The 26816-nt window shown below is 35.1% G+C and overlaps 2 protein-coding genes across 2 annotated transcripts in view; both read right to left on the minus strand.

Moving 5' to 3' along the window:
• The window catches only part of LOC136849818 (cadherin-like and PC-esterase domain-containing protein 1), a 183513-nt gene extending 175867 nt beyond the window's left edge, over positions 1-7646 (minus strand). Inside the window, exon 1 of the mRNA XM_067123272.1 lies at positions 7321-7646. The gene's annotated coding sequence lies outside the window, so the exon portion shown is untranslated. The remainder of the gene's footprint in view (positions 1-7320) is intronic.
• A 3717-nt stretch (positions 7647-11363) lies between these two features.
• LOC136849819 (sn-1-specific diacylglycerol lipase ABHD11-like) lies at positions 11364-26771 on the minus strand. Its single transcript, XM_067123273.1, has 6 exons — positions 26500-26771; positions 23984-24140; positions 23226-23399; positions 22147-22320; positions 21208-21395; positions 11364-14073 (listed from the first exon to the last, which is right to left on the minus strand). Exons 1-6 carry the CDS (start codon positions 26613-26615, stop codon positions 13938-13940), a joined length of 945 nt encoding a protein of 314 aa, XP_066979374.1. The 5' UTR covers positions 26616-26771; the 3' UTR covers positions 11364-13937.
• Positions 26772-26816: the final 45 nt, after the last annotated feature.

Below are 26816 nucleotides of genomic sequence, written 5' to 3' on the forward strand. Positions count from 1 at the left end.
CATTATTTTCGTCAAAATGACGAATGGAATATGAACATTGATTAGAAAGCAATGATCAAGTAGTTAAAATTAACTGGCTGTGTTAATCATTGTCTGGCTTACAGAAATACTGGCTTCATCAAAAAGGCAAAAGTTACGTTGCAAAACTTCAAACCTCATTGTTTTCTAATTCAAAAAAACTATTTATAAAATCACAAAATAAAAGGCTAAACCGTGAAACTCTGTTACCTTCCCATAAAAGTACAAACAAACAAACGAGAGAGAGAGAGAGAGAGAGAATCATTTATCAAATCACAAAATCGAAGGCTGAACTATGAAACTCTGTTACCCTCCCATAAAAGTACAAACAAACGAGAGAGAGAGAGAGAGAGAGAGAGAATCATTTATCATATCACAAAATCGAAAGCTGACTATGAAACTCTTGTCACTCCTATCAAAGTACAAACAAGCAAGCAAGAGAGAGAGAGAGAGAGAGAGAGAGAGAGAGAGAGAGAGAGAGAGAGAGAGAGAGAGAGAGATTCATAAGCCAACTACCTCCCCTGCAACAACAGTAACATACACTCTTTCCATATTCCACTAGGCTCATATTCGTTCTTCACTTCCCCAAAACACTACAATAAACCACAAAGAATATAATAATACTTCCCCAAAACACTACAATAAACCACAAAGAATATAATAATTCTATCAGCTCACTTTGGTTATCTCATTATCAATTCCGTCCTCGTTATCCACTGTTCATTTCACGCTGGACTGCATCCACTGAATATGAAAACAGCTGACCTCTGACCCCGAGACCTTGCTCTCCAGTACCCTCCTGATAGGAAAGCGGAGCCCCTACTTTCTCGGGCTGAAAGGAAACAGATGACGGATGGCAAGACAGAGATAAGGTTCGAAAGGGCTTTCAGAATCCTATTGGAGACAGAAGGATGTCGATCATGATGCTTGGTAGTCTAGATCCTGTTGTGAATTCTCTCTCTCTCTCTCTCTCTCTCTCTCTCTCTCTCTCTCTCTCTCTCTTGGGCGTACATATTCAAACAGGCTGAATTTTATCCTTACACCATATCAACAATAATTTCTGTAAATTAACTTTCTGACAACTGGGTAAAACTACTACTGCATTTTTTTCTTGCGTTTTATGGGCACAAACATAAAAATTGGCATTAATCAACTTTTCCAACAATTATTTTTTTATAATGAAATTAACATAAATTAATACCTACGTCGTTTTCATGGATGTCATTAAACACACGTAATCACACACATTTATATATATATATATATATATATATATATATATATATATATATATATATATATATATATATATATACATATATATATATATATATATATATATATATATATACACATACATATATATATAAATATATATATATACATATATTTCACATATATACAGTATAGTTGTGTGTATGTATGTATGTATGTATGTATGTATGTATGTATGTATGTATGTATGTATATGCAAAGCACGTTCCTTATATTGCTAAATGCAAACACAACGACGCAATGCAATCTTAGGTAGCTTACTAGTAATGAGAATACCTATAACACTTTCGCAAAACACTTGCCACAATAATCAATTCTGAGTATGTTATGCAACAGGAATTTGGTTCACAATAACCTCCAAGACCTCAGACCAAATGGCTCGCAATTAATTTACAGCCCGTACGATCTTTCTCCCAATTACAACATCCATCACTCTATCTCTCACCTTTTCTTCATTTACTTAGAAACCACGCTGCATTTTTCCCTTAAAAATCAACACCCCTCTCTCCCCTTTCTCCCCATCCTCTAAACACATGCTAAACTGTTGGGGTAGTAAGCCGAGGTAGCCAGCCGTAAAGTAGCGCTAAACTACTAAAAGAGGGTCAAGTAGCACTCCATTGTAACCAAAGCACGTAACGCGAGAAGGGTGCATATGCGACGCCTACTAAAACCACACCACCGCCTCTACGCTTCTATACACGGGATTCGCGCCGCTCCGCGGACCACCGTTTCTACGCTCTCTCGTTCTTTCGTCTCCGTGATGAAAAAGGATGAGATGTGCTGGCTGTGGCGATTAAGAGGGATCTTCTTTTCTTCTTGAAGATGGAAAATGAGTAACAAGAAGCAGGTATTTTTATCAATTAAATGGAAACTTACTAATGTTTGCTAATAGTAGGTAAGCGGACCAATCTTACGTTCTTTCGTCTCTGTGATGAAAAAGGATGAGATATGCTGGCTGTGGCGATTAAGAGGGATCTTCTTTTCTTCTTGAAATGGAAAATAAGCAATAAAAAGTAGGGTTTTTTATTAATTAAATGAAAACGTACTAATGTTTGCTAACAGTAGCTCCACGGGCCATTCTTACGTTCTTTCGTCTCCGAGATAAAAAAAAAAAGACGAGATATGCTGCCAGTTGCGATTGGGGTGGATTGTTTTTCTTCTTAAAGAGGAAAAATGAGTAATAAAGAGCAAGTTTTTTTTAATGAATTAGATGTGAACTTCCTAATGTTTGCTAATAGCAGCTCCGAGGACCACTCTTACGTTCTTTCGTCTCCGTGATGAAAAGGATATGACATTTGTTAGCTGTAGCGATTAAGGATGATTTTCTTCTTCTTAAGATGAAAAATGAGTAATAAAACGCAGGGTTTTTTAACCGTTCAGATGAAAACTTACGATTGTCAGCTAGTGGCAAAGATTAAGGCGGGTATGTTTTCATTTATCTTCGGGATAAAGAATTTAATAACGATTTTAGGTGTCTGTTTTCATTGACGATTAGGCTGGATTATCATCATTATCTGACGATATACATCCGTTACACGTACACATGTGCGCATTCAGGCACAAATACAAGCATGACTGCATGCGTATACATAGCTTTTCTCTCCCAAAACACCCTAATAAACACGTATATTGACAAAGCAGGCCCGAACGAGAAAGACGGTAAATGATTTATACAAAAAATTCTTTAAAAACACGTGTGATTTTTAACAGGTGTGAGTTCCTGAGTCTTGGAAGACAGTGAAAAGGAACCTTATCAAGACGGCCGACTCCTGTGTTCACAATATCTACGTAGTAAACGATGAATAATATTAAATGAAAAATGGTATTTCAAATACATATATATGTATAAATATACATTATATATATGTATATATATATATGTATGTAATATATATATATATATATATATATATATATATATATATATATATATATATATATATATATATATATTTTACTTATATTACATATTAATGGTTACACATCTACACACACACACACATATATATACATACTTATTGTATGTATGTACGTGTATATATATATATATATATATATATATATATATATATATATATATATATATATATATATATATATATATATATATATTATATATATATATATATATATATATATATATATATATATATATATATATATATATAATATAAATATATTATACGATTAACGGATAAAACCACCCAACCTCACTGTCGAAAGCGTTATATCATAAACGCGACGTGTGACAAAATCAGACAATCTCTTATGATGACAAGATCGTGTTAAATTAAGCGTGACATTTTCGCCCATGACATGATAAGTTACTCCACGTCATTTGCTCTTGTCCAAGTACGCCCGACTTTCTTTACATACCACAATACAATTTATTTTTTTAAATGATTTTTATTTATATTCATTTTCATTAATTTTTATTTATATTTTTCATTTTTATTTATTTTGAATTCTTTTTATAAATTTCTATTGTTCCACATACAATTTATTATTTTTTTATTTGTTAATTTATCTGTTATTCTAATAACCGATCTTCTCTTTTTTTATTATTTCCCTTTACCTTTGTTACTTCTTCCTAAAGAACACCATATTCTTTGGAAGCTTGAACTTCAAGTCAACGGCACCTGTGGGTTTATTCCATATGAATAGGGGTCTTCTTCTTCTTCTTCAGAACAACAACAACAACAACAACAACAACCCTATTCATATTACTTACTGTACCAAAAAGTCAACACGGATAGTAATATATCAGAGGGTCGGATTACGATTAACACTGTACCCATAACGTCAATACGGAAGGTAATATAAGAGAGGGTCGGGCCAATGAGGGAAGGCAGGTAATGGAAAAGACTTCGTACTATGAATGAACGTAATATAACAAACAACAAATAAGACTAAACACAAACAAGTAACTACTGACAGTTCACGAACCTCACGCAAAGTTTTCGGGCGCAATATCTCACGCACTCTCATTTAAGCCTGCAAAGGTGTTTCGGAAACTAATAAAGTCCGATTCACATTATACCATCACGTCACGTCACCATCCCATCAGCCGTGACTTGTATTCACACTAGCCATCACAGTCCCGTTCAGTTCGTCCCCAACCTCAGCGACTCATACACTTAGCATTAAGAAACTTGCATACGCACCGTCACGTCACGTCAAGATATTCTTTCCAAGCAAACGTGTCGTGATGTGACGGTGGATGCCGTGTGCTTGATGGTGACGTGACGTGACGGCGTGAACAAGTCCATTTGATTACATGTAAGAAATTCTCGCGTACTTTGACGTGACGTGATGTTATAATGTGAATCAGCTTTTAAGGCGTTCAAAACGTTGCTGGTCTGCTGACTCATTCAATTACACACCTGCAAAAGCTTCTTCGATATTCTATGTCAATACCAGCTTCTCACCTCTACGTATTATTTTATCAAAAGTAAACAACCCAGAGATGTCCTGTACGATTGCACACAAATTTAAATAATAATAATAATAATAATAATAATAATAATAATAATAATAATAATAATAATAATAATAATAATAATAAAAATAATAATAATAATAATAATAATAATAATAATAATAATAATAATAATAATAATAATAATAATAATAATAATAATAATTGAGAAACAATTCCACAGTTATGCATATGTACATATATTTAAAGATTAAACTGTACAAATGGCTTTCGGGAATCTGTACAGTTTCACCTTTAAATATATGTACATATACATAACTGTGGATTTGTTTCTCCATTTTAAGACTCACGCTACTATGAGTATTTTTTAATAATAATAATAATAATAATAATAATAATAATAATAATAATAATAATAATAATAATAATAATAATAATAATGATAATAATAATAATTCACTGAAGCATAGTTCACGACCAAAGAAATCTTTACAACCGATTTGATTTATTCTTACTGGAAAAGTTGTCTAGTAACCAACCAAACAGACACAAATCCTAATGACCGACATGTACCCTGACCAATGTTGTAGGTGTGATCAGGAATTTGATGACATCAGCACGCAATACAAATAATTAAGTTTATAACAAACCTAACTGTAGTGGAAATACACCAACTTGGATATGAGCCAGTATCCATATCCACCCTAATACACACACACACACACACACACACACACACACACACACACACACACACACACACATATATATATATATATATATATATATATATATATATATATATATATATTATTATATATATATATATATTTATATATATTAACCATAATTAACGGTTTTATCTCTTTCTAAGTTTGTACTTCCTTGCTGAATGAGTTTTTTTCGGCACGTGCAGAAATATATTGTATAATCTACTGGTCACAATCGATGTTTATAAGCGGGAATATTAGCTTTGTCTGTCTTTCTCTCTCTGAGTGAACAAAGAAACAATTTTATATCCAAGTAAGCTCAGTTCCGTTAAAACAGTACACACACACACAAAACAGAAAGGGGGCGTAAGGGGAAGAAACAATATTATATTTAAATAAGCCCAGTTTCGTTAAAACAGTGAACACAAAAAAACAACAAAAAACAGAAAGGGGAATAGAGCGTGATGATAAAAATACGATAGGAATAGAACCCGATCAGATTCGGCAGAACAAATTCGACAGCGGAGAGCTGGATCACGCAACTCTTTCTGTCATTCGACAATACCCGTTTATTCCTCGCCTTGACAGAGGTCACTGAATAAAATCTACAGTTCCCTTAAACTCAATCCCAACTTGAAGGACGACTATGCCCGGTACGGGGGTAGTGCCGTCAGTGCATCTCACGCGGTGCACTGTAGGCATTACTAGAAAGGTTCTTTGCATCGTCCCTTCGGCCCCTAGCTGCAACCCCATTCATTCCTTTAACTGTACCTCCAATCATATTCTCTCTCTTCCGTCTTGCTGTCCATCCTCTCCTAACAATTATTTCATGACGCAACTGCTGCTAGGTTTTCCTCCTGTTACACCTTCCAAACCTACCTACTCTCAATTTCCTTTTCAGCGCTGAATGACTTCATAGGTCCCAGTGCTTGGCCTTTGGACTAAACTCTATACTTCACTCCACGACGACTATGCAGTTTTAAAATATTTTCAATAGCCTTTCATACATAACACCGACTATTTTTTCCTACAGTAGGCCTAATATCACTTTCCTTTCTGTTTTTCTGTCTTCAAATCTTTGGCTGAAAACCCTTACGGATATAGTCAACAGGCCATAAACCCAAGAGGGTTCCAAAAGGAAATCAGCCTGCAGAGAGAGAGACAACTTATATGAAAAGATGATAAATAAATAAATAAACATGAGCGAACAGAAATGAAACCGATCCACAAGAAGTCAAGATACGTCTGCATTAAAAGCAGGAATGAATTGCTTCTCGCTTGAACATTTGGAGATCGGAATATGAATGAACAATCCATAGGGTAATCAGCCAGCAGAGAGAGACAACTTATATGAAATGATGATAAATAAATAAATAAATAAACATGAGGGAACAAAAAAATGAAACCGATCGCCACGAAGTCAGGAGACGTCAGCAGGAACCAGGAAAGACTTTGCTCCTGGCTTGAACATTTGGAGATCGAAATATGAATGAACAAATTACGTTTTAATCGGTATAACAGTATTGTCTTTAGGTCTAATGCGAAATGACATGGAACAGATGATCTGTCATTATCAATTAATAATCCTATCCTAGAGGTGCACTCTATCGCTAAGTTATCTATCGGGGGAATGTGTACACATGAGATCAAGCCAATATTTGTCGCACCATTACAAGAATTGAATTCCCTCTATCCTTTCCCATCGTCCAAACGCGCAAAATACTAAACTAAATAATTACTATTTTCTCTGTTTACAGTGTGCTTTACACTAATATATTTACAGTAATAAGCCTACACAACATTCGAAAAACTGCTTCTGTTTTTCTATGTAGAACACAAGAAGCTAATTAAACCCCGTTTAAACAAGAATTTACTCACCTTTACTGCTACGAACCCCAAAGAAATAACTGTACTGAATCAGCAACGCGGCAAAACGTCAGTTATTAGAACATGATCACAATCATTCTTTTTCCTTGTAACTTTGATATCGGATGTCAAAACCATTCTCAAGCGTCAATATTCATCAGCGCTTTTCATTTAATTCCACCGGCTACACGATCCAGCGAGAACAACCATTTCTGAAGACAACAGACATCATCTCGGACTTTCCAACAAAAAAACTGAAAATAATAATCAGCCACGTGTGGTGGTTCACCGGAGAACGAGCGAGCACACCCTACCCGACCGACGTCACAAGCGATACTGACTCTGGCGCTGCCTAGGTTAGTCTGCTAATTTTCAACGAGAGATTCTGCAGGTCCAACTTCGAGGACAGTCGCAAACAGTGCCAGGTTTTCCCCGGGCTCATAACAGCTGATTTTACCAACTGTCATGTTCCATTTTAATGTCATATTTCAGAAAATCAACTTCACGTCAGTTATTCTTCAATAACTTATTTCTTGAATCGGATGCCTATTTCTTTTCTCACCATGGATGCTTCGACAAGGGGTATTTTCCTAAATGCCTTGAAAAATGTTTGTTATAAATGACAGACTAATTATATTACTGTATGAAAACATCCCTATTCCCTCACATATTCCATTCAGAATTTTTGGACATGGCTCTATTTTGAAGAATGTAAGCAATTTAAAGCATCAAATAAAATAATCAAGCATAAAATCCTTCACCACCACTACTACTACTACTACTACTACTACTACTACTACTACTACTACTACTACTACTACTACTACTACTACTAATAATAATAATAATAATAATAATAATAATAATAATAATATAAAAGAGCACTACACTTCTGCGTATTTACTTAATGAAATGTGCAAGAAGTATTTCACAAATGTTACCGAAACTCCTGTCCACATTTAAGCAGTTCAAAACGGGTATGCTTTGTCCAAAATGTTTCAAGCAATCTAAATTACCCAAATTGCTAAAAAATATGAGAAATTTACCAAGCATAGATTAATATGAACAATAAAAACTTAACATAACCAAACTGAAAAAAACTGTTTATGCCTTCAAAACTCCTAACTTCTTGAAATTAATTGGGAAGTTACAAGGATTTACAAGGATTAGGATATCTCAAAGACTTATTAGTCCATCCGAGGAGACATCATGTGCTCAGTTATCTCTAGGAGCAAGTTTTACTGCTTCACTCACCGTGTTCTAATGATTTTGTCTAGCTTTCTTTTAAACTTTTCCACACTGTTGCTGTTTACAACTTCTGGTGGTAGTTTATTCCATGTGTCACATATATGGTATGTAAAGAAGTCCCCACACTGAGATGTATCTCTGTTGTATTCTGAAGAGAGGCTGGATCACATTGTAATATTAAAGAGTAGAATAGAATACAAGCGCTGGGATGGAAGTAGGAATAGCATTACAGGACTGATTACATTACAAGTTCTCTAAACTGACAACTTCATAAATATAATGCCACCATCAGTGAAAAAGAATTGGAACCTTCCACTTCATTTGAAAACCTTTGAGAAATTGTATTACCGTATTATAACAAATCAGCTGAATCTATTCAGTTTCAATTGGAAACTGGTTCTCGAGGAAAATGCTTCTCCACATGTTTTTTTAAGCAAATATCAAACAACAATGACTAACACTTGAAAATATTCAGTTCTATAAAAAATCCAAAAAGAATTACTAGAATTAGGTCAGAGCTGCAAGCGTAAGAAAAATAAACCCTCTTTAAAGTTCAAGAAGTAAAGTTTAAAATAGTATAAAAGCAATGGAGGAAATGTTTTAAGCAGGACAAGAAAAATAAAAACCAAAGCACTAATTGGATATATGGTCATGAGAAGAGGAATTAAAACCGACTCTTACATACTTAGCCAGATCAAGTATAAAAAATAAAAATATTCAAACAGAAAACAGTAAATACTCTCCAGATCCCATTAAGAAGAGGACTCCTGAGAGGAAGATGGTTATATATAGAACTTTTTATGAGCACGAAAATAGCATAAGTGATGTGTACTCCAGATAGGTGCAATTGCTCAAGTGGCTGAGCTGCATAATAGAGAAATTTTTAAAAGACTTTGTTTTATAACAAAATTACTGAACCACCTCTTCAAAATAACGGATCAATAATTATTCTTAAAAACAGTACAGTATTATGATTTCCTCTTTATAGCAAACATTTAAAAATTTAATTTTGAATTATAATAAAGCATTTCCTGAAATTTCTAAACATGCACCAGAAGACTACTCTCACATGGTGACGGCTATGTGAACATTTAAACTCTCCAAAAATCAACTTTAACCCTCTGGCCTTCCCAGAAACTTTAAATGCAAAGAACTGATCCTTGCCCACCCTACTATTAATTCATAAATGTCAATCAACAATAAAAAGCAATATTATTATACAGTATCTACTTCTACATCCAATTGTGCATCTATTTTTCCAACCTTACCGTGCTGACCCTCGTGTTCTACAAGCACATATCTTACATACCTCTTGTTCCCTCATCTCTAAAACTGATTGCCTAATAAGGAGCTTCCCTCCTGGCTATAGACCAGTTCTTGATAACTATTTCACCATTCAGAAGTTTTCTTTCTGCTGCAAGTGGTAATTAAAAAAAAGAAAGTTCAGTCAAAAAGTTTTTAGCATTAGTGAAAAAAATACTTACAGCACATGGCGTTAATAACAGGCAAAATGCCTCAAGGATTCATGTCACTACCAACAATACAATAATTCCTTCATAAACCCAATGTAATATTGTACTAGACTTGAAACAAGTATGGATTTATCCGCTCTACATTAAACCATAATCAAAGAAAACTGCATTTTAAAGAAATGCTTAAGACTGGTATTTACAATGAATATTCTTCAATATCCAACAACAACCAATTACTGTACAGTACTGTAATTATGAAAATGACTTGCAAGTGCATTTGCCACAATATTGTCCAAGAAAAATTCTTCATCTTATCTACAGCAATTAACCATATATATTTATATAACTCAGCAGTAGATAACAATATGAAGTGAATATTTTGGGTGCTGATAATCCAGCATACAGTATACTGTAGTACTTGTTTTCAGTAGTGACATTTATAAATGGCAATACCTTAGATTCAGGAAATGAACAAGTACTACATTCACATATTCTGAGAATTTAATGGCTTGGCAAACCCCCAAAAATTTCTCAGTGACCCCAAGGCTGAGAACCCTACAGTCTACCTTGTACAACCCACTGTAGGCAATACTCGAGGTTCTTTGTAGCATTCTTTCAGCCTTCAGGGGCACTGATTTTTGCCTTTTTCTTTATTATCTGTTCCTTTGGTCATTTCCACTTAGCTGTCAAACATTCTCAAATTTTTAATGAACTTTCATCTCTAGTTCAAAAGCAAATTCTTTGTGCCATAGCAATGATCAAAAAGTAAAATATTTCAAAATACTGTAAATACTATCACTATGAATTCAATTGCAATACTACATAAATAAGCCACATTTCAAGACCCTCATACGACTCACCATCATGCTTTGCTCTGGATATGTGGAGGGGGACAGAGAATGGAAGAAAAATAAAGGAAATGCAGCTGGGACTATGGGGCATGACAAAGAACCATCATTATTTTACTAGTGTGCCATGCAAGGCTCACTGTAGGTGTCTCCCAGACTCAGATTTTGAGCAAAGTAAATACTGAATGCATGTATAATTGTCCATAACTACATCACTCTCCAAATCCAAGTACTGTACTGTATTGTATTTCCTAATTACACAAGAAAAATTTTGAAAACTGAGGCTTTACGTTCAGGACCTGCCATTTGCAGCTGATCACTGTCAAAAGACATATTCTGTTATCGTTGACTGGAAAAACTACTTTTAAATACCATCCCAATTCAGTACACTGTACACTGTATTTAACTATAAGTACAGGAATACACTTCTAAGACTGGAACAAAAGCTAAATTACCAGTAATCTTCAAGGATCATTAAAAATCAAAGCACATTCAATTAATTTTTATTTTCTTTGCTTTATTTTCATCATATTTACAAGTTTTACAATATATTACACAAACTACAATGACACACCTGGGCATCTAAAAGATTCTTGGCAAACACTTAATAAGATACCATCAGGCACTTGAACATAGAAACAATTCACTTTCAGCATCTGTAATGTGTAATAACGATAAAGATGACTTCTTGCCAAATGTCAAATCACCTCATGTTCACAACTTATAAGTGTGAAAATAATCTCATACTAGTACTTACTCGCAGCAATTCAGTATGCTGCATTCAATACATCTGTTTCTGAGTCTTCAGTTTGTGTGTGCACAAAACCCTAACATCTGTATATTCATACATCACTAAAACAAAATGACTAAACAAATATAGTTCAACTTGACACTTTGTAACTGGAGAGCAGTACTTTCACAGGAATTTAGAAAACTATTAATTAGAGGGCTTTAAGATCTTTCAACTACTATTAAAATTTAAAACTACTTGAACTCACATCCCCATAACCTCTTCAACTGAAAAATTCATTTTATGTCTTCACCTACTTTAATATAATTAGGAATAAAACTAATTTTAAATATACGTTAAGTAATATGGAAGTCAAGTTTAATATGCAAATATTCACCACAAATGTCACAAAAACCCAATATACAACTCTCCTAATCTTATCTTAAAATAAATGAGGCTTCCCAAGGACTTCCCATTCACTTGGAGGACTGTAGGAAGACAGGTGGTGAAGCTGTAAATGGAACTGGTTCTTCAAAGTAATAACATTTTGAAACAATAGCTAGGTAATTTCTATTTAAATATGTGCCTAAATTATTAATAAAACCAAATTAATGGATGATAAATTTCCCTGTATCACCAATGACTTACTGGTTCACAAGAATACCATAACATAAACTAAATGAGATTACCCAAGTATTATAAACAGATGCTCTATGACCTGTTGACTGTAAAGAATATCAGAAATAAGATGGTGCAACATTTTGTACACAGCTGGATGAGGTAAAACACAGTTTGAAAAAATTTCAGACTGAATAATAAGCCATTTTACAAGCTTAATAAAGAAAGATATCTCACTGGTCTTACACCTGAAACACTATACAGTATTCTAAAAACTGAGAGGCCATTCACTTCAACTTGACTTCTACAAGACTAGCTGATTCATGTAAATGTGGTTACTTAAACCATGCCAAGCTCCAAAAATCCTCAATTTTTAGTGATTAAAACTCTGATTCATAAAAAATAAATAAAACAACCTATACATTCAACAACACTGAATTAAAGGTACCATATATTATTCAATGTAAGACCTTTCGCTTTATCATTTATTTCAAGAGTACAATGTACACATAAAAGGGGTAAAGTCAAAAGGTAATTAGTACCGAATAATCCTAACACCAGTCACTATATTCTTTAAAATCTACTCATGAAACTGCTCATTGTACTGTCTTAAAACAAAAAGGTGCCACTGTGTCAGCCTCCATTTTCATCGTAAAAATTAATCCAAGTCTTGAATAACATTACTTGGCATAACTTCAGATCAGTACCTTCAGCTAATTTTTGTGCCAAATTCTGATATGAACAAAGATACTTATGAGGTTAATGACTGAAAAAATGTTTTGGATGGACGGACAAACAGACAGAGGCATCTGCTATCCCTTAAGTGTTTCACAGAGGGAGGTAAAAATAAGCAAAATGGGTATGGAAAAATAATTTCAAAATAGCAACATTCTCCTACTTTCTGTTCCCTCTTTGAACCACTATATTGTATGTAGGAAATTATGCAATGTACTTAATTGTGCATTATAAAATACACAAAGTCCTATTATTCTGTAACTGTGACCTGAAAATTCTTGTTCACAGGCCTTGCTAAACTACATAATAATATCTATCTGAGAAAGAAATCAAATCTGACATTTCACCTCTCCCTTCATTGTTGTAAAAGATACAAAAATAAAGTCTGCTACATTATGAATGTTATGTTTCTGCTCATTCTGTTTTGTTCTAGTCAAAAGAATGTGTGATACAGCAAAAACACTATCTTGGTTATTTATTCTAGCAACATTACCACAACATACTGGTTATGATAAATCCTTTAGTTTACAAAAGCTACAACAGCAATATGAATATCCCACAGCCATTAGAAGTACTGTATTTACATCATAATCATGACAAAATTATGACTATTAAGTACTTTAATCAAGCAACTGTGTAAAAATAGTGAGTAATAATAGTGTGTGCTAGGGCTGACCAATGACAGGAAATTGTGTGAAAACAGACCCAAAACTTACACAGGCAACACTTGGAACCAAAGACTTAAAACCAAGATGGTGCAACAAAAAATTCAAAACAAATGCAACAAATTATAAAATGACTAATCGCAACAATTAACGAAAAATTAGGTAGACATTACCCGTATCTATATAAAAGAATCTCTGACAATGTTAAAATACTAACAAACGCTTGTCATCTTCAGCATCTGAACGTAATAATCCCATTTTTCTTCAATAACAAGCACCTTTTATCAGAAAAAAAACTACTAAAGATTCAAGTTCATCCTTGTATTAAAGGCACCAGAAGATTAAGAAATTCTTGCGGCTTGTCTGCATGTAACCAGTGACCCGCACCATCCAAGTAGTGGAATGTGGCAGCAGGAAACAAATCCAGAATTGCATCCTCATCCTCAGGTCTGTAATGAAGAGGTACCACATAAAACTTTTAACAAAGTTTTATTCCACTTGTTAGCAAACTAGGTGAGTTACAGCCATAACTGAAGGCTAATTACAAATTCGACTGTTATGTAGTTCTAATACAGCAGGATGTGTACTCAGCAAGGTAATACTGTACAGCACAGTATTTGTTCAGGAGGTGCACTTAGAAAAATTAAAGAATAGTAATCTCTTTTTAGTCACAAAGTCTAAGTGAAGTAATTTGCTACCACCAACACCTTCAAAAAAAGCAGTTTTACTGCAAATCCAAGAGAGAGTATTTAAGTAAATCATCAAATACCAGACATTTCTCCTTTCCACTAAAACAGGCTGCAATTTGCTTTGTATTTATGTACAGTACAATGATACAATGGAGTCAAATGAAGATACTTTTGTTTTTTCATTAGATATCACCTTCACCATAGACCAAAATAAAAGACTTTAGACGACAAAGAAATCACTAGTTTTCCATTTCAGAAGCTAGTATAAATGTGGTGTCAAGAGCAAACAATGCTGTTAGCTTTTGTCCATTCCTCCAATTTTTTAAGACTTCTTTAAGCAGTTGTACAAAAAAACTGTTGCTATTCCTGGTAAAAAAATGTAGTAGTGTCCATTAATGATTTCGTCCTAGTTAATTCTCAGAGTATAAGACACTAAGTGACTATTATCTATCAAGCCAAAAGAAATAAGGAAAAATTATTCCAGCTAATGATCGACAACTTCAATTCGATGTCTTCAAAAGTGACTGAATCAAACTGAGGAATCAAGCTAGTGCAATTCAAGATGCTCTTACCAAAATGACGAGTCATGTTTCATTTCCACTAAAAGTCCCTTATTTTTCTCAAGAATCACCTGAATATAGGATTTCTTCTATATCCTTATCCAGCTGCAAAGCAACATCAGCTCCTTTTCCAATTTCTGCCATGCATTCCTCAAGTTTCGTCTTCTCAGACACTTTCTCCTCTTTATCAAAGACTTTTTACTCATTTTTTCATAAGCATGTTAAAGACAAAGACTCATCCTCCATACATATTCTAACTTCCCTTTCATCCCAGATATCTTCAGTTGTTTGCATTCAATAAGAAAGCTTTCTTCCAAATCTTTGGACTATACTGGAGAATGAATAATTCCAATATCACAATTCCATAATGGTGAGTGCTATTTTATATCTAGTGTTAATTCTATTTCTACTTTTCTCCTCTGTGATGAAATCAAACCTGTTTCCTGTTAATATTTTATACATAAAAATTAATTAAAACTTGCCTTATAAAAATTACACAATTTGACATGTCCAGCATTATTGTCCTTCAACTTTTTCCTTATCTAAAAAATCTAAACAATTAAATATATGTATCCATGCATAACTATGGATTTGTTTCTCCATTTCAAGACTCGTGCTACTATGAGTATTTTTTAATATTGGATGTACTGTATTCTTATGTCACCCACGTGTCTGGAAAGTTGCATTGATAATTAGGCTGCTGCTGCTGCTGCTTCCACTTCATTCCCCAAACTAGAATTAAAAGTAATTTGTACATTTGATGAAAATTATTTTGCCTTTAGAAATTTCGCTAATCCAGGTAGCCTTGCTCTTCTTCTAAATTGTGATCACCAACCTTCCAAATTATTCAGGGTGACCACCATTTCCTTTACCTTTCTTTTGTCATTTTTTCTTAGGACTGGAGCAGATAAGGGCATCTGGTTTCTCATTCCAATGGCATCCACAAAAATAGAAATGCTGTGCAATTATTGGCCACATACAAAATCTTATTAGGATATGCTTATTTTCACTAACATAAAACAAGGATCAAGATACAAAAAAAACCATAATGCTGTCCTATGTTATGTTGAGACCACATAAATTGCTGCAAAAGCAAGCCAGCAAGCAAGAATAGCTGTTATAACTTCCCACTTCCCCACACAAAACAACGAAGAAATAATAATATTTAATTTTTCAGAGTGCCATACCTGTTATTTCAGTCTGGATGGTCTAACAAAATGCAGGACGAGCATTTTGTTTTGTGTAATATGCTATACATTTGTTTTATACTAAACACCAGTAGCTGCCTTACACCTCAGGAGTATATCTATGATCAACATGCTCTCAACAAGATATACCACTTGTTTCAACCATCACCCAAATGCTCTTATTTTAACTGCAGTTATACCTTGAATTTGTGACTCACTCTTTTATTACCTGAATTGGAATATCTCACTGTTCATCCAAGTTAGGAGCATAGATTCAGTAAACTCTGTCTGTAATGTGATCCATCCTACACCTTTCATACGAGGTCAACCTATTTAAAGAACTCTAAAAAATCTAAAATCATTAATCCTAAAATTTCCAAGGATCAAGTTTTCATTCCTTCCTTCACAAGATATCTTTTAATTAGCTCTTTTTATCAGCTTATTCCATTTCTTTTCCAATTCTATATCCATTCTTTCAAATTCTCATGTCACTCTGAAAGGTTGTTATCTGTTACCTAGTTTTTTTAATTTGGACTTGGAAATCAATATAAAGTTCATAGGCTCAATAATCTGTCAATAATAATAACAATAATATGGGCACCGTGGCAGAGTGGTTTAGTTCATAGATGGACTGGTTAAGCAACATTGGGGCTGGTCAGTTGTTGGATGGGTGACTGCTCTCCTCGGCATTGATTCCTTGGGAAAGGATCTTTACCTTAATTTCCTCAGTCTACTCAGCTGTAAATGAGTACCTATTCTCAATGAGGTAGGGTCCAGCTATGGGTTAAATAGCAAAACTCAGCAAAGATGGAAAGAAACGAAAGAATAAACGACAATGACGTAAATGGAACCTCTGGCAACAGAGGAGCTTCATCCGGCAGCCAGGTATGCAACCCAATCAACGGGGAGGACGGTCAGGTACTTGGAGGTCGTCATCCAGCAACTGACCACCACAACGACAGTAACCAGCAACCAGAGACTCGAGCTACAGGGGCAAACCAGAAGAAGAAATGGACAAGAGAAGAAAATAAGGAAATATGGAGATGCTACATCAGAAGCAACCCAACAGAAAGAGGATACAGAAGAAGACTGGTCAACATCTGGAATGAGAAAAATAACACCCCTTAAACGGAACAGAGGCAGGCAGACCAAGTAAGGAACATAAAGAAAAATAACTGGCTCTCCACAACAGAAAGAGAGGAACCGGAAAGAGAAATAACACCCAGCAATGAAGGACAAGAAGACGAACCAAGAGACGATGACACAGAAAACAACAGGAATGATGAGCTACCAAACAATGACACACGAGGAAATACCGAAGATATAACAGAGAGCTCGGAATGGGTGGAAAAGATGAGACAATGGATGAAGCCAGATACAAAAAGAACACAGATCCCCTCCAAGAAAGCCTACAACACAAAGAAACTAAGGGAAAAAAAAAGGCAAGTTAATGAAATAATGTGACTAATCCGCACCACCAGTATCACAGAAACAAATAACCTGGCATATGCAGGAGCAAGACTAGTAGTAGAAGTCATGGGGATACAAATACCAACACCATCACAACCAACCCAACAGAAACCAAACAGCAACCGCCTTGGAAAAGGTGCCTGGAAAAACAAATCATGGTGATGAGATCTGGCTTGAGTAAACTGAAAGAGATGGTGGAAAAGAGGCTAAGAAGCAAGAAAAAAAGAGTTAGAAACTGAATGAGAAATATAAAGTACAGGAGAAGGGACTAAACAACACAACAGAAGATATAAAACAGAGGCTTAGAGCCAAAGCACATGAGCTCCAACAGTACATGAACAAGAATAAAGGATACCAACAGAACCAAACTCTTCGGAACCAACCAAAAAAGACTATACAGCCAACTAAGAGGGGAAGACAACACCAGGAAATTCCTGAAGCCAAACCAAGTAAGAGACTCTGGGAAAACATATGGAGCAATTGGGTATCACACAACAAACATGCAACATGGCTCCAGGAAACGAAGGCAGAAGAAATTGGGAGAAAAAAAAAAAAAAATTTACCGAGATCACGACAAACACAGTCAGACATCAAATAAAGAAAATGCCCAACTGGAAAGCCCCAGGTCTCAATGAAGTCCATGAATACTGGCTCAAAAATTTCAAGAGCCTACACCCACAAATAGTAGAACAACTCCAGCATTGTATCACAAACCACCATGCACTCAAATGGATGACCACACAGAGAACATCCTTAGTACAGAAAGACAAGAACAAGGGAAATATAGCAAGTAACCACAGGCCTATCACCTGCCTACCAATAATGTGGAAGTTACTAACAGGTATCACCAGTGAAAGGCTATATAACTACGTAAAGGATACAAACAAACATCCCCCACCAACAAAAAAGCTGCAGAAGGAAGTGTAGGGGCACAAAAGGCCAATTCCTAATAGACAAAATGGTAATGAAGAATAGTAAGAGAATGAGAACCTACCTAAGCATGGCATGGATTGACTACAAGAAAGCCTTCGACATGATACCGCACACGTGCTAATAGAATGCCTGAAAATATATGGGGCAGAGGAAAACACGATCAGCTTCCTGAAAAATACAATGCACAACTGAAATACGGTACTTACAAGCTCTGTGATAAGACTAGCAAAGGTTAACATCAGAAGAGGGATCTTTCAAAGCAACTCACTTCCCCACTACTCTTCATAGTAGCCATGATTCCCATGACAAAAGTACTGCAGAAGATGGATGCTGGGTACCAACTCAAGAAAGGAGGCAACAGAATTAACCATCAAATGAGGCAACAGAATTAACCATCTGATGTTCATGGACAACATCAAGCTGTATGGTAAGAGCATCAAGGAAATAGATACCCTAATCCAGACTGTAAGGATTGTATCTGGGGACATCAGGATGGAGTTTGGAATAGAAAATTGCACCTTGTCAACATACAAAAAGGCAGAGTAACAAGGACTGAAGGGATAAAGCTACCAGACGGGAATAGCATCAAGCACATAGATGAAACAGGATACAAATACCTGGGGATAATAGAAGGCGAGGATATAAAACACCAAGAGATGAAGGATATGATCAGGAAAGAACATATGCAGAGACTTAAGGTGATACTCAAGTCAAAACTCAACACTGGAAACATGATGAGCCATAAACACATGGGCAGTACCAGTAATCAGATATAGTGCAGGAATAGTGGAATGGACAAAGGCTGAACTCTGCAGCATAGACCAGAAAACTAGAAAACACATGACAATACACAAAGCACTACACCCAAGAGCAAATACAGACAGACTATACATAACATGAAAGGAAGGGTGAGAGAGGGCTACTACGCATAGAGGACTGCGTCAACATCAAGAGCAGAGCACTGGGGCAATCTCTGAAAACCACTGAAGACGAGTGGCTAAGGAATGCATGGGAAGAAGGCCTGATAAAAGTAGACGAAGACCCAGAAATATAGACAAAAGAATGAAAAACAGAACAGAGGAATGGCACAATAAACCAATGCACGGACAGTGCATGAGACAGACAAAAGAACTGGCCAGCGATGAAACATGGCAATGGCTACAGAGGGGAGAACTCAAGAAGGAAACAGAAGGAATGCTAACAGCGGCACAAGATCAGGCCCTAAGAACCAGATATGTCCAAAGAACAATAGATGGAAATAACATCTCACCCATATGCAGGAAGTGCAATACAAAAGATGAGACCACAAACCACATAGCAAGCGAATGTCCGGTGCTTGCACAGAACCAGTACAAAAAGAGGCATGATTCAGTAGCATAAGCCCTCCACTGGAGCCTGTGCAACAAACACCAGCTAGCTTGCATAAGTAAGTGGTACGAACACCAACCTGAGGGAGTGACAGAAAACGATCAAACAAAGATCCTCTGGGACTATGGTATCAGAACACATAGGGTGATACGTAACAATAGACCAGACGTGATGTTGATTGACAAAATCAAGAAGAAAGTATCACTCATTGATTTTGCAATACCATGGGACACCAGAGTAGATGAAAAAAATTGATAAGTATCAATCGAAATAAGAAGGATATGGAATATGCCAGTGGAAATTGTACCCATAATCACAGGAACACTAGGCAGGATCCCAAGATCCCTGAAAAGGAATCTGGAAAAACTAGATGCAGAAGTAGTTCCAGGATTCATGCAGAAAAGTGTCCTATTAGAAACAGCGCACATAGTGAGAAAAGTGATGGACTCCTAAGGAGGCAGGATGCAACCCGGAACGCCACACTATAAAACCCACCCAGTCGAATAGGATGACTGTGATAGAAAAAAAACTAATAATAATAATAATAATAATATATACATCTTACAGAGAACATGGTAAGTCAGCATGAGTCTACCTATCATGTTTAGTTCTTGTTCAATAATCTGTCCTTACAGATACATAACAGTTCCGAATAATAACATCAGTATCATCATCATCTTGGAAAGAGCATGGTAAGTCAACAAGAGCCTACCTATCATGTTTAGTTGTTGTTTACACATTTTATCCAAACCTGAGTACATATGCAACTTGCCTATCCTTGTGGGAATCATGGTACACAAATTTTGGGGGATTGCCTATGGTTACTTTTTACCATGTTGCTTCCAAACCTGTTAGATCTCAGCTTGTGCTGAATACATTAATTTGCTTATGCTCTACATACTAGGTCACATCTCACTGCTTCAAATATTCCTCCCAAGCAATGGATACCTTGATTGTTTTATGTAGCAAACTAAAAGTGCAAATTTGTCAAAAACAGCACAGGAATCATGCCCTTACCTATTACATGTTCTGATTGCTCCTTTTTCCTTTCATTTGTAAAGTGCAACATTTTGTACAGTATACCTATATTCTCCAATTCCCAACTAATTAAATACTGTACTGAGTCTTAGTACCTCTGAAGAAACAGAACTGCTTGCTTGTAAGAAAATTCCATTTCTCTTAGGAGGGGATATTTTCTCACTACCACCACCACCACCACCACCATCATCAATTATCATCATCATCATCAAAGTAGTTATACCAAGTGTCTTGAAACACATGAAAGGGTTAACCTCATACAATCAGAAATAAACAAGAATGAATTGTGCAAATTACAAGCAATCTACTAAATCTAAGCACATTATGCATTCACTTACCTTACATAGTCTGATAAGCTGCCTGCAATGAATGCAGTTTCCCCCTCAAACACAGTTCTGGTAGGAATTTTAAACGTTGATATGTGAGGGTTAAAATTCTTGGCAATAGAATCTATATTGACACGCCAGCTATAACCTGTCCCTGTGTGAACCAAATTGGTGAGCAGGAACTGACGAATACCTCTCTCCTGTGGAAATTAATTACTTTGTATGACTAACAAAAAATTCTTCAAAATACTCCAAATTACTGTTCAATATTTTTATATATTATAAAAACTCATTTTGTGGCTCTTCAACCATAAATTAAATAGCAAAGAAGCCAAATAACAAGCAGAGAGAATGATAAATGTTAAGTCTTAAAACAGAAAATGCTCACAGTTCACTGAATCATAGTAATATATTAAAGTAAACCTCCTATTTCATTATGCCTGACAAACACTTCAAAGCAACAAGCAAAATGTACTTCGGATGGACATAATCCCTTCTAAACTGAACTTTTCAAAATACCTGTACTGACAAACAATCATACTCTATGTTTAACTATGCTATCAAAGTAAAGTAAAATATAGACTATTGTATCTAAAGTATGACAATTTCAGGACAATGTACTATCCAACAATTGGTTCCCGAGATTTTTCATAAATACAGAATACAGTATTATTATGCATGCAGTAATTCAATGTCATTGAATCTAAGAAGTCATTAAATTTTGTATTTTACGCATTTTAGCAACATTTGGTGCTTTTAGAAATGACTACAGAAAAATACAGGATGTACCTGTATGAGGCCACAATAAATCCTGAGAAACTGTATGATAGTCAGACAGGAAGTATTTAAACCGAAGAATCTTCAGTATGGATCCCAATTAATCCATGGCTCAAAGTGACTCTCTTCAGTAAACAATAAAATGCAATGCAACAACAATTATGGGACACATACCTGTACAACTGTTGAAAGCAATTCATCTACATATGCTCTTGCTTGGGGCATGTTTAAATCAGGAGGAACTTGCACTCTTCTCATTATTTCAACAAATAATGGAAGGGATGATATACTGCTTGATGTGCTCAGTGGAGAGATGTCCAATACGATTAGTTTCTCAACAATGCTGGGCTGAAAATAATTACCCCTTTAAATTTAATAACAGCAAAGTCTTAAAGATTATCTTGAAAATTTCAAACTCCAATGATGCAACTGATATTTTTATAAAAAACAGCATCTCCTGCAGGTATCTGTATCATAACTGAATGTCAAACACTCATTTGCTCGGCTCATATAATGTTATGTAAGTTGAAATACATATAATAAATGTTAGCAAACAAGTAAACCTTATATAAAATAATTTTTCACTCATACCACATGCAAGATACCAACATGTAAATCAAGTTATTAAAATATGAAGAACAGAAAGCAAACTGCTACCTTCTTTGGCATCAAATATAATAGAAGTTATTCAAAACTGATGTCCTTCATCATGCTTTGTTATGCCTACACTTGAATAAAAACTGTAAAAAGTATGTTTCACATCAGTAACTTTCATAAATCTAGTGGCTATGATACAACAACTACAATTGTTTAATTGGCTGTTTTGCTGCAACCTTGCTAGCAAACCTAGATATTCTCAGAAATTCAAAAAACCAAAATATCTGATAGAGCTCACTCCTTTATCACTAGTTTTGTCAAAAAATGAGTCAAAAGCAAGCTCTAACAGTATGTACAGAACAACGCACACTGTATATACCATCCCGCTAGCAATCACTCCTCTTTGCTCCAAAAGAAAGCTCATAAGATACTTTGCTTATACTACCAGGTTTTAAAAACAGATCAACCATCCTACTTACCCAAACTAAACAAATAATGATATCAAACATTTTTTCTACCTTCTAGTTAGCCTTATACCCCAACAACACAAAGTCAAAGATATCCTACCTATACCAAGCACATCCTTTTAAATACTTAATTACCAATCAATAAAGTCATTATAATCAATTTTTAAGTTGTCCATTGAGTATCCATACCTCCATTAAAGCTGCAGCCATGACTGTACGCCCACCCATGCTGTGTCCCATTAGCACAGCCTTTTCGATACCTCTCTCCTGTAGGAAATACAGGAGGTCTTCTGCCATCAGTGAATAGCTCATGTCAGGTGTGTGTGGACTATCGCCATGATTACGAGCATCCACTGAATACACCTGAAATAAATAAAATGCATTAAAAGCAAATCAAAAATTCAATTTTCTTCCAAACACCTACTTGTATTTTTTCAAAAAGAAAAACTCTACTTTTTAGCCTGGCTGTTTCAAAACTTCTTGAATGCTTGAGTAATTTACAATATTAGCACAATGAAAGTACTGGTTACAAGGGCAAACCTTGCTCAAAAGATAGTACAGTACCTGGCTTAATACCTAAATAGTAAAAAATGCATCAAGTGTCCATACAAATAAAATTTTAATGAAACATTGATGAAATAACAATCAGGAAATAAACATCAAACACAAACATAAGATGTAAATAAATTATAAATTTAATAAAAAGTATTAAAAACACTGCAAAAAATACATCCAGTTTTTACCCATTACTGTATTCATTCTCAGTCTACATATACTCATCAAATGGTTTTATAATTAAAACATACATTCATCTGAGGCTCTTACAATTTAAGGTAACAGAGAAATACAGTGTATAGCACTAATTTCCACAAATAGCTATACTAGATGAATATCTTATACATACAGGTAGTGTACAAAGATACTGAAATAATTAATCTCAATCTTACAAGTCTTCCTGTCTTGGCATTGATAGCTTTTCCAAGTGATTTCCAATTCATTTTGGATCCCAGCAATCCATGCATAATAATAACTGGTGGCTCCTGACTCATCTTCTGAGGGTTGGTCATTTGATAAGAAGCATAAGCCATACTAACTGGAGCATACCTGTAAGATTCAAACCTTTATTATGTAGTACACACTGTAACAATCAAAATGAAATCTTTTCATAACGATGCCAATAACTTTTATTTCAAATAAAACTTACATTAATAGATCTGCCTGCGATCTTTTTTATCAAAATATAAATAAATGTCCTAACAGTAGAACATATGACCATGAACACTAGACTACGACAACAAAAAAGTCTTGTGGAGTGACACTACCATAAAGTAAAATTTATTTTTATAAATATGAACAAACTTTGACCAGGAGCATACAGTTTTCCCATGAGGGAACTACAAAAAACTACTTAACAAACCAATATCAACTGCAACCAGCACATAGGCTAGTGAACCTTGCTCAACAGTAAACATGAAGTGAGGCTCGGCGTGCAAAGCTAAAGCAAGATCAATTTGATATGCGATATGTACTCAGTGTTTAGAAACTTGACAAAAAGACAGGTAATTCTAAGGAAGAACTACACAGAGACATTGTTTATTAGTTAAATTTTTTTTACTGAACAATATAGAAAAGGGTGTATATGATACAGTAGAGGTGAGATAACATGAAAAATTTACTGAATAATATGATATATATATACCAACTTTTATGTATGTTTTTACATTAATCACTGAGTGGCTGGTACTAAACATGGTGTCACGCTGGTTTTCTGTGTAAAAACACAAAACAAAAGACAGTAAATTTCTCACATTATTTTGGTAGATTTATCAAGCTATCTCACCTCTACTGCATTAACAATTTTCTATATTGTTCAGTCAAAAAATTTTTTAATAAACAATGTCTCTGTGCAGAACTCTTCCTTAGAATTACCCAAATAAACACTTCACAGTAGTCTTACTGCAGGTCATGGCAGTTTGGGTACTGGAGCTTGTCTAGAGTATTTACCTACAAACACTAGATATGCTAATTTCATTAAAAATCATTAAAAGAGGCTAATTTTTTTTAACTCCCCCTAGTCAGGTAGGACCCAACACTCTAGGTTAGGTTAGGATGCATCTCTGTATGGTGTCCTTGGTCAGGTTAGGTGTATGTTAATCCCTCTTGTCATGACGAACTCAGTACATTGGGTCACTTAGGTCAGGGGAGGTTAAATTACAATGAATATCAGCACTACACTAATTTTCTTTGTCTCCAAACAAATAATCCAGTCTGTCATAGCCTAGTGGTCTCCTTTATTATGTCAGCATATACATGAAGGGGTGTAATGGGTAAACCAAGCATTTCTGACAAAAATAGGTTAAATGGTAAAACTAGAGGGGTACAGTAGTGGGTGTCCCTCTAGTTCAGTAACTACCAGTTAACATGCAAAATGTGCACCACGCTTAGTACCAGCCCCTGCAGATGAACGTAAAAACATAAATAAAAGCAGATAGATATCATAACATAAAAAAGACATAAACATAAACAAAATGTGGTAAATATTCCAGTCACCCCTTGCCAGAAATCAGACTGCTGTAAAATCTTGTTTTACCATATAAATGTCAAATTCATTATAATCTCACTATAATCTAGGTAATTCTATATATTAGCTCCGCACCTGTTTTTACCTTTTCAACTGGTTTTTTCTACACTTTTAGGGGTTCTGATACTGGCGGTGCATCTGTTTGTTGTCGGCCAAATGGAATGTCCCTTTGCCGTGTTTAGTACTGGCCTGGGGGGGTTGGGTACCCATATGTTAACAGGTTATTGCACTTGCCGGATGGGATATGAACCGTTTGAAAAAGACGTACCCGTGCTCTGTCTTGTGAAGATCGCGTATGGAAACCCCTTGTTGGATGGACTTCAGGGAATAATTACAGGTTAGTTACACTCGAGCGCCAAAAATTAAAGGTAAATTCATAATTAACAACCAAAAAACTGTAGAAAAAGTTAAGTTAGAAGGCAGTCGCATAATTTAAATTTGTACTACACTATAAGTTTAAAAGTAACCTTTTCCCATGAGTTACTATGTATATCCTACTTAAGGGAACTGGTGGCAGGAACTGGGATCTGTGGACAACACAGCCTACGGTAGCATAGTTAGGATGGGTTGGAAGTGGTTAGGCCTAGTATAGGCCTATTTGTGCCATTAATATCAATTTTGTCTTAAGGTATATGCCTTTACATGGAAAGTATGGGTGTCTGGGGTAGACCCCCTGCTACTCTTCTTAAGCCTACATTTACTAATCAAAGCACCGCGATAACGGGGTTTCCATACCTAATTTCATATGTTTAATAAGCATATATATATATATATATATATATATATATATATATATATATATATATATATATATATATATATATATATATATAGTTATAGTTATAACCGTCTACGGGGTCCCTCACAGAACCTTATACCTACCTGACACATGGATTGTGAATGTTGCACTTTTGGTGTTGTAGATTTATGTTCCCGCAGTATTTTCTACTTATTAGATACCTTGACGTACATCTTATCGCTCTTTCGAGGGCTGTCATATTTAATACAACTGTAAAAACGGCTTAAATAAAAGTCAATCAATCGCTTGTCTGGATGTGCACCTTGTAAACCCAGTTGTAAGACCTTCTCAAGGAGGTAAACATATAGAACAAGGAGGTTGGCAATTTGAGTTATCTAAAGCTGTGACCTTATGTAACAATTCCCAGGATTTCCTTTCAAACTAAAATAACAATACACAG

This window comes from Macrobrachium rosenbergii, chromosome 21 (genome assembly GCF_040412425.1).
Source record: "Macrobrachium rosenbergii isolate ZJJX-2024 chromosome 21, ASM4041242v1, whole genome shotgun sequence".
NCBI classification, from domain to species: Eukaryota; Metazoa; Arthropoda; class Malacostraca; order Decapoda; family Palaemonidae; genus Macrobrachium; species Macrobrachium rosenbergii.

Excerpts from the sequence above, each read along its gene's own strand:
- LOC136849819 (XM_067123273.1), bottom strand. The coding sequence starts at position 26,615 with ATGACAGCCCTCGAAAGAGCGATAAGATGTACGTCAAGGTATCTAATA. Across the intron at positions 23,400-23,983 it reads ATGCCAAGACAGGAAGACTT|GTGTATTCAGTGGATGCTCG; the intron begins GTAAGATTGAGA and ends TATTTATTTCAG. Across the intron at positions 21,396-22,146 it reads TGCTTTCAACAGTTGTACAG|GAGAGAGGTATTCGTCAGTT; the intron begins GTATGTGTCCCA and ends TAATTTCCACAG.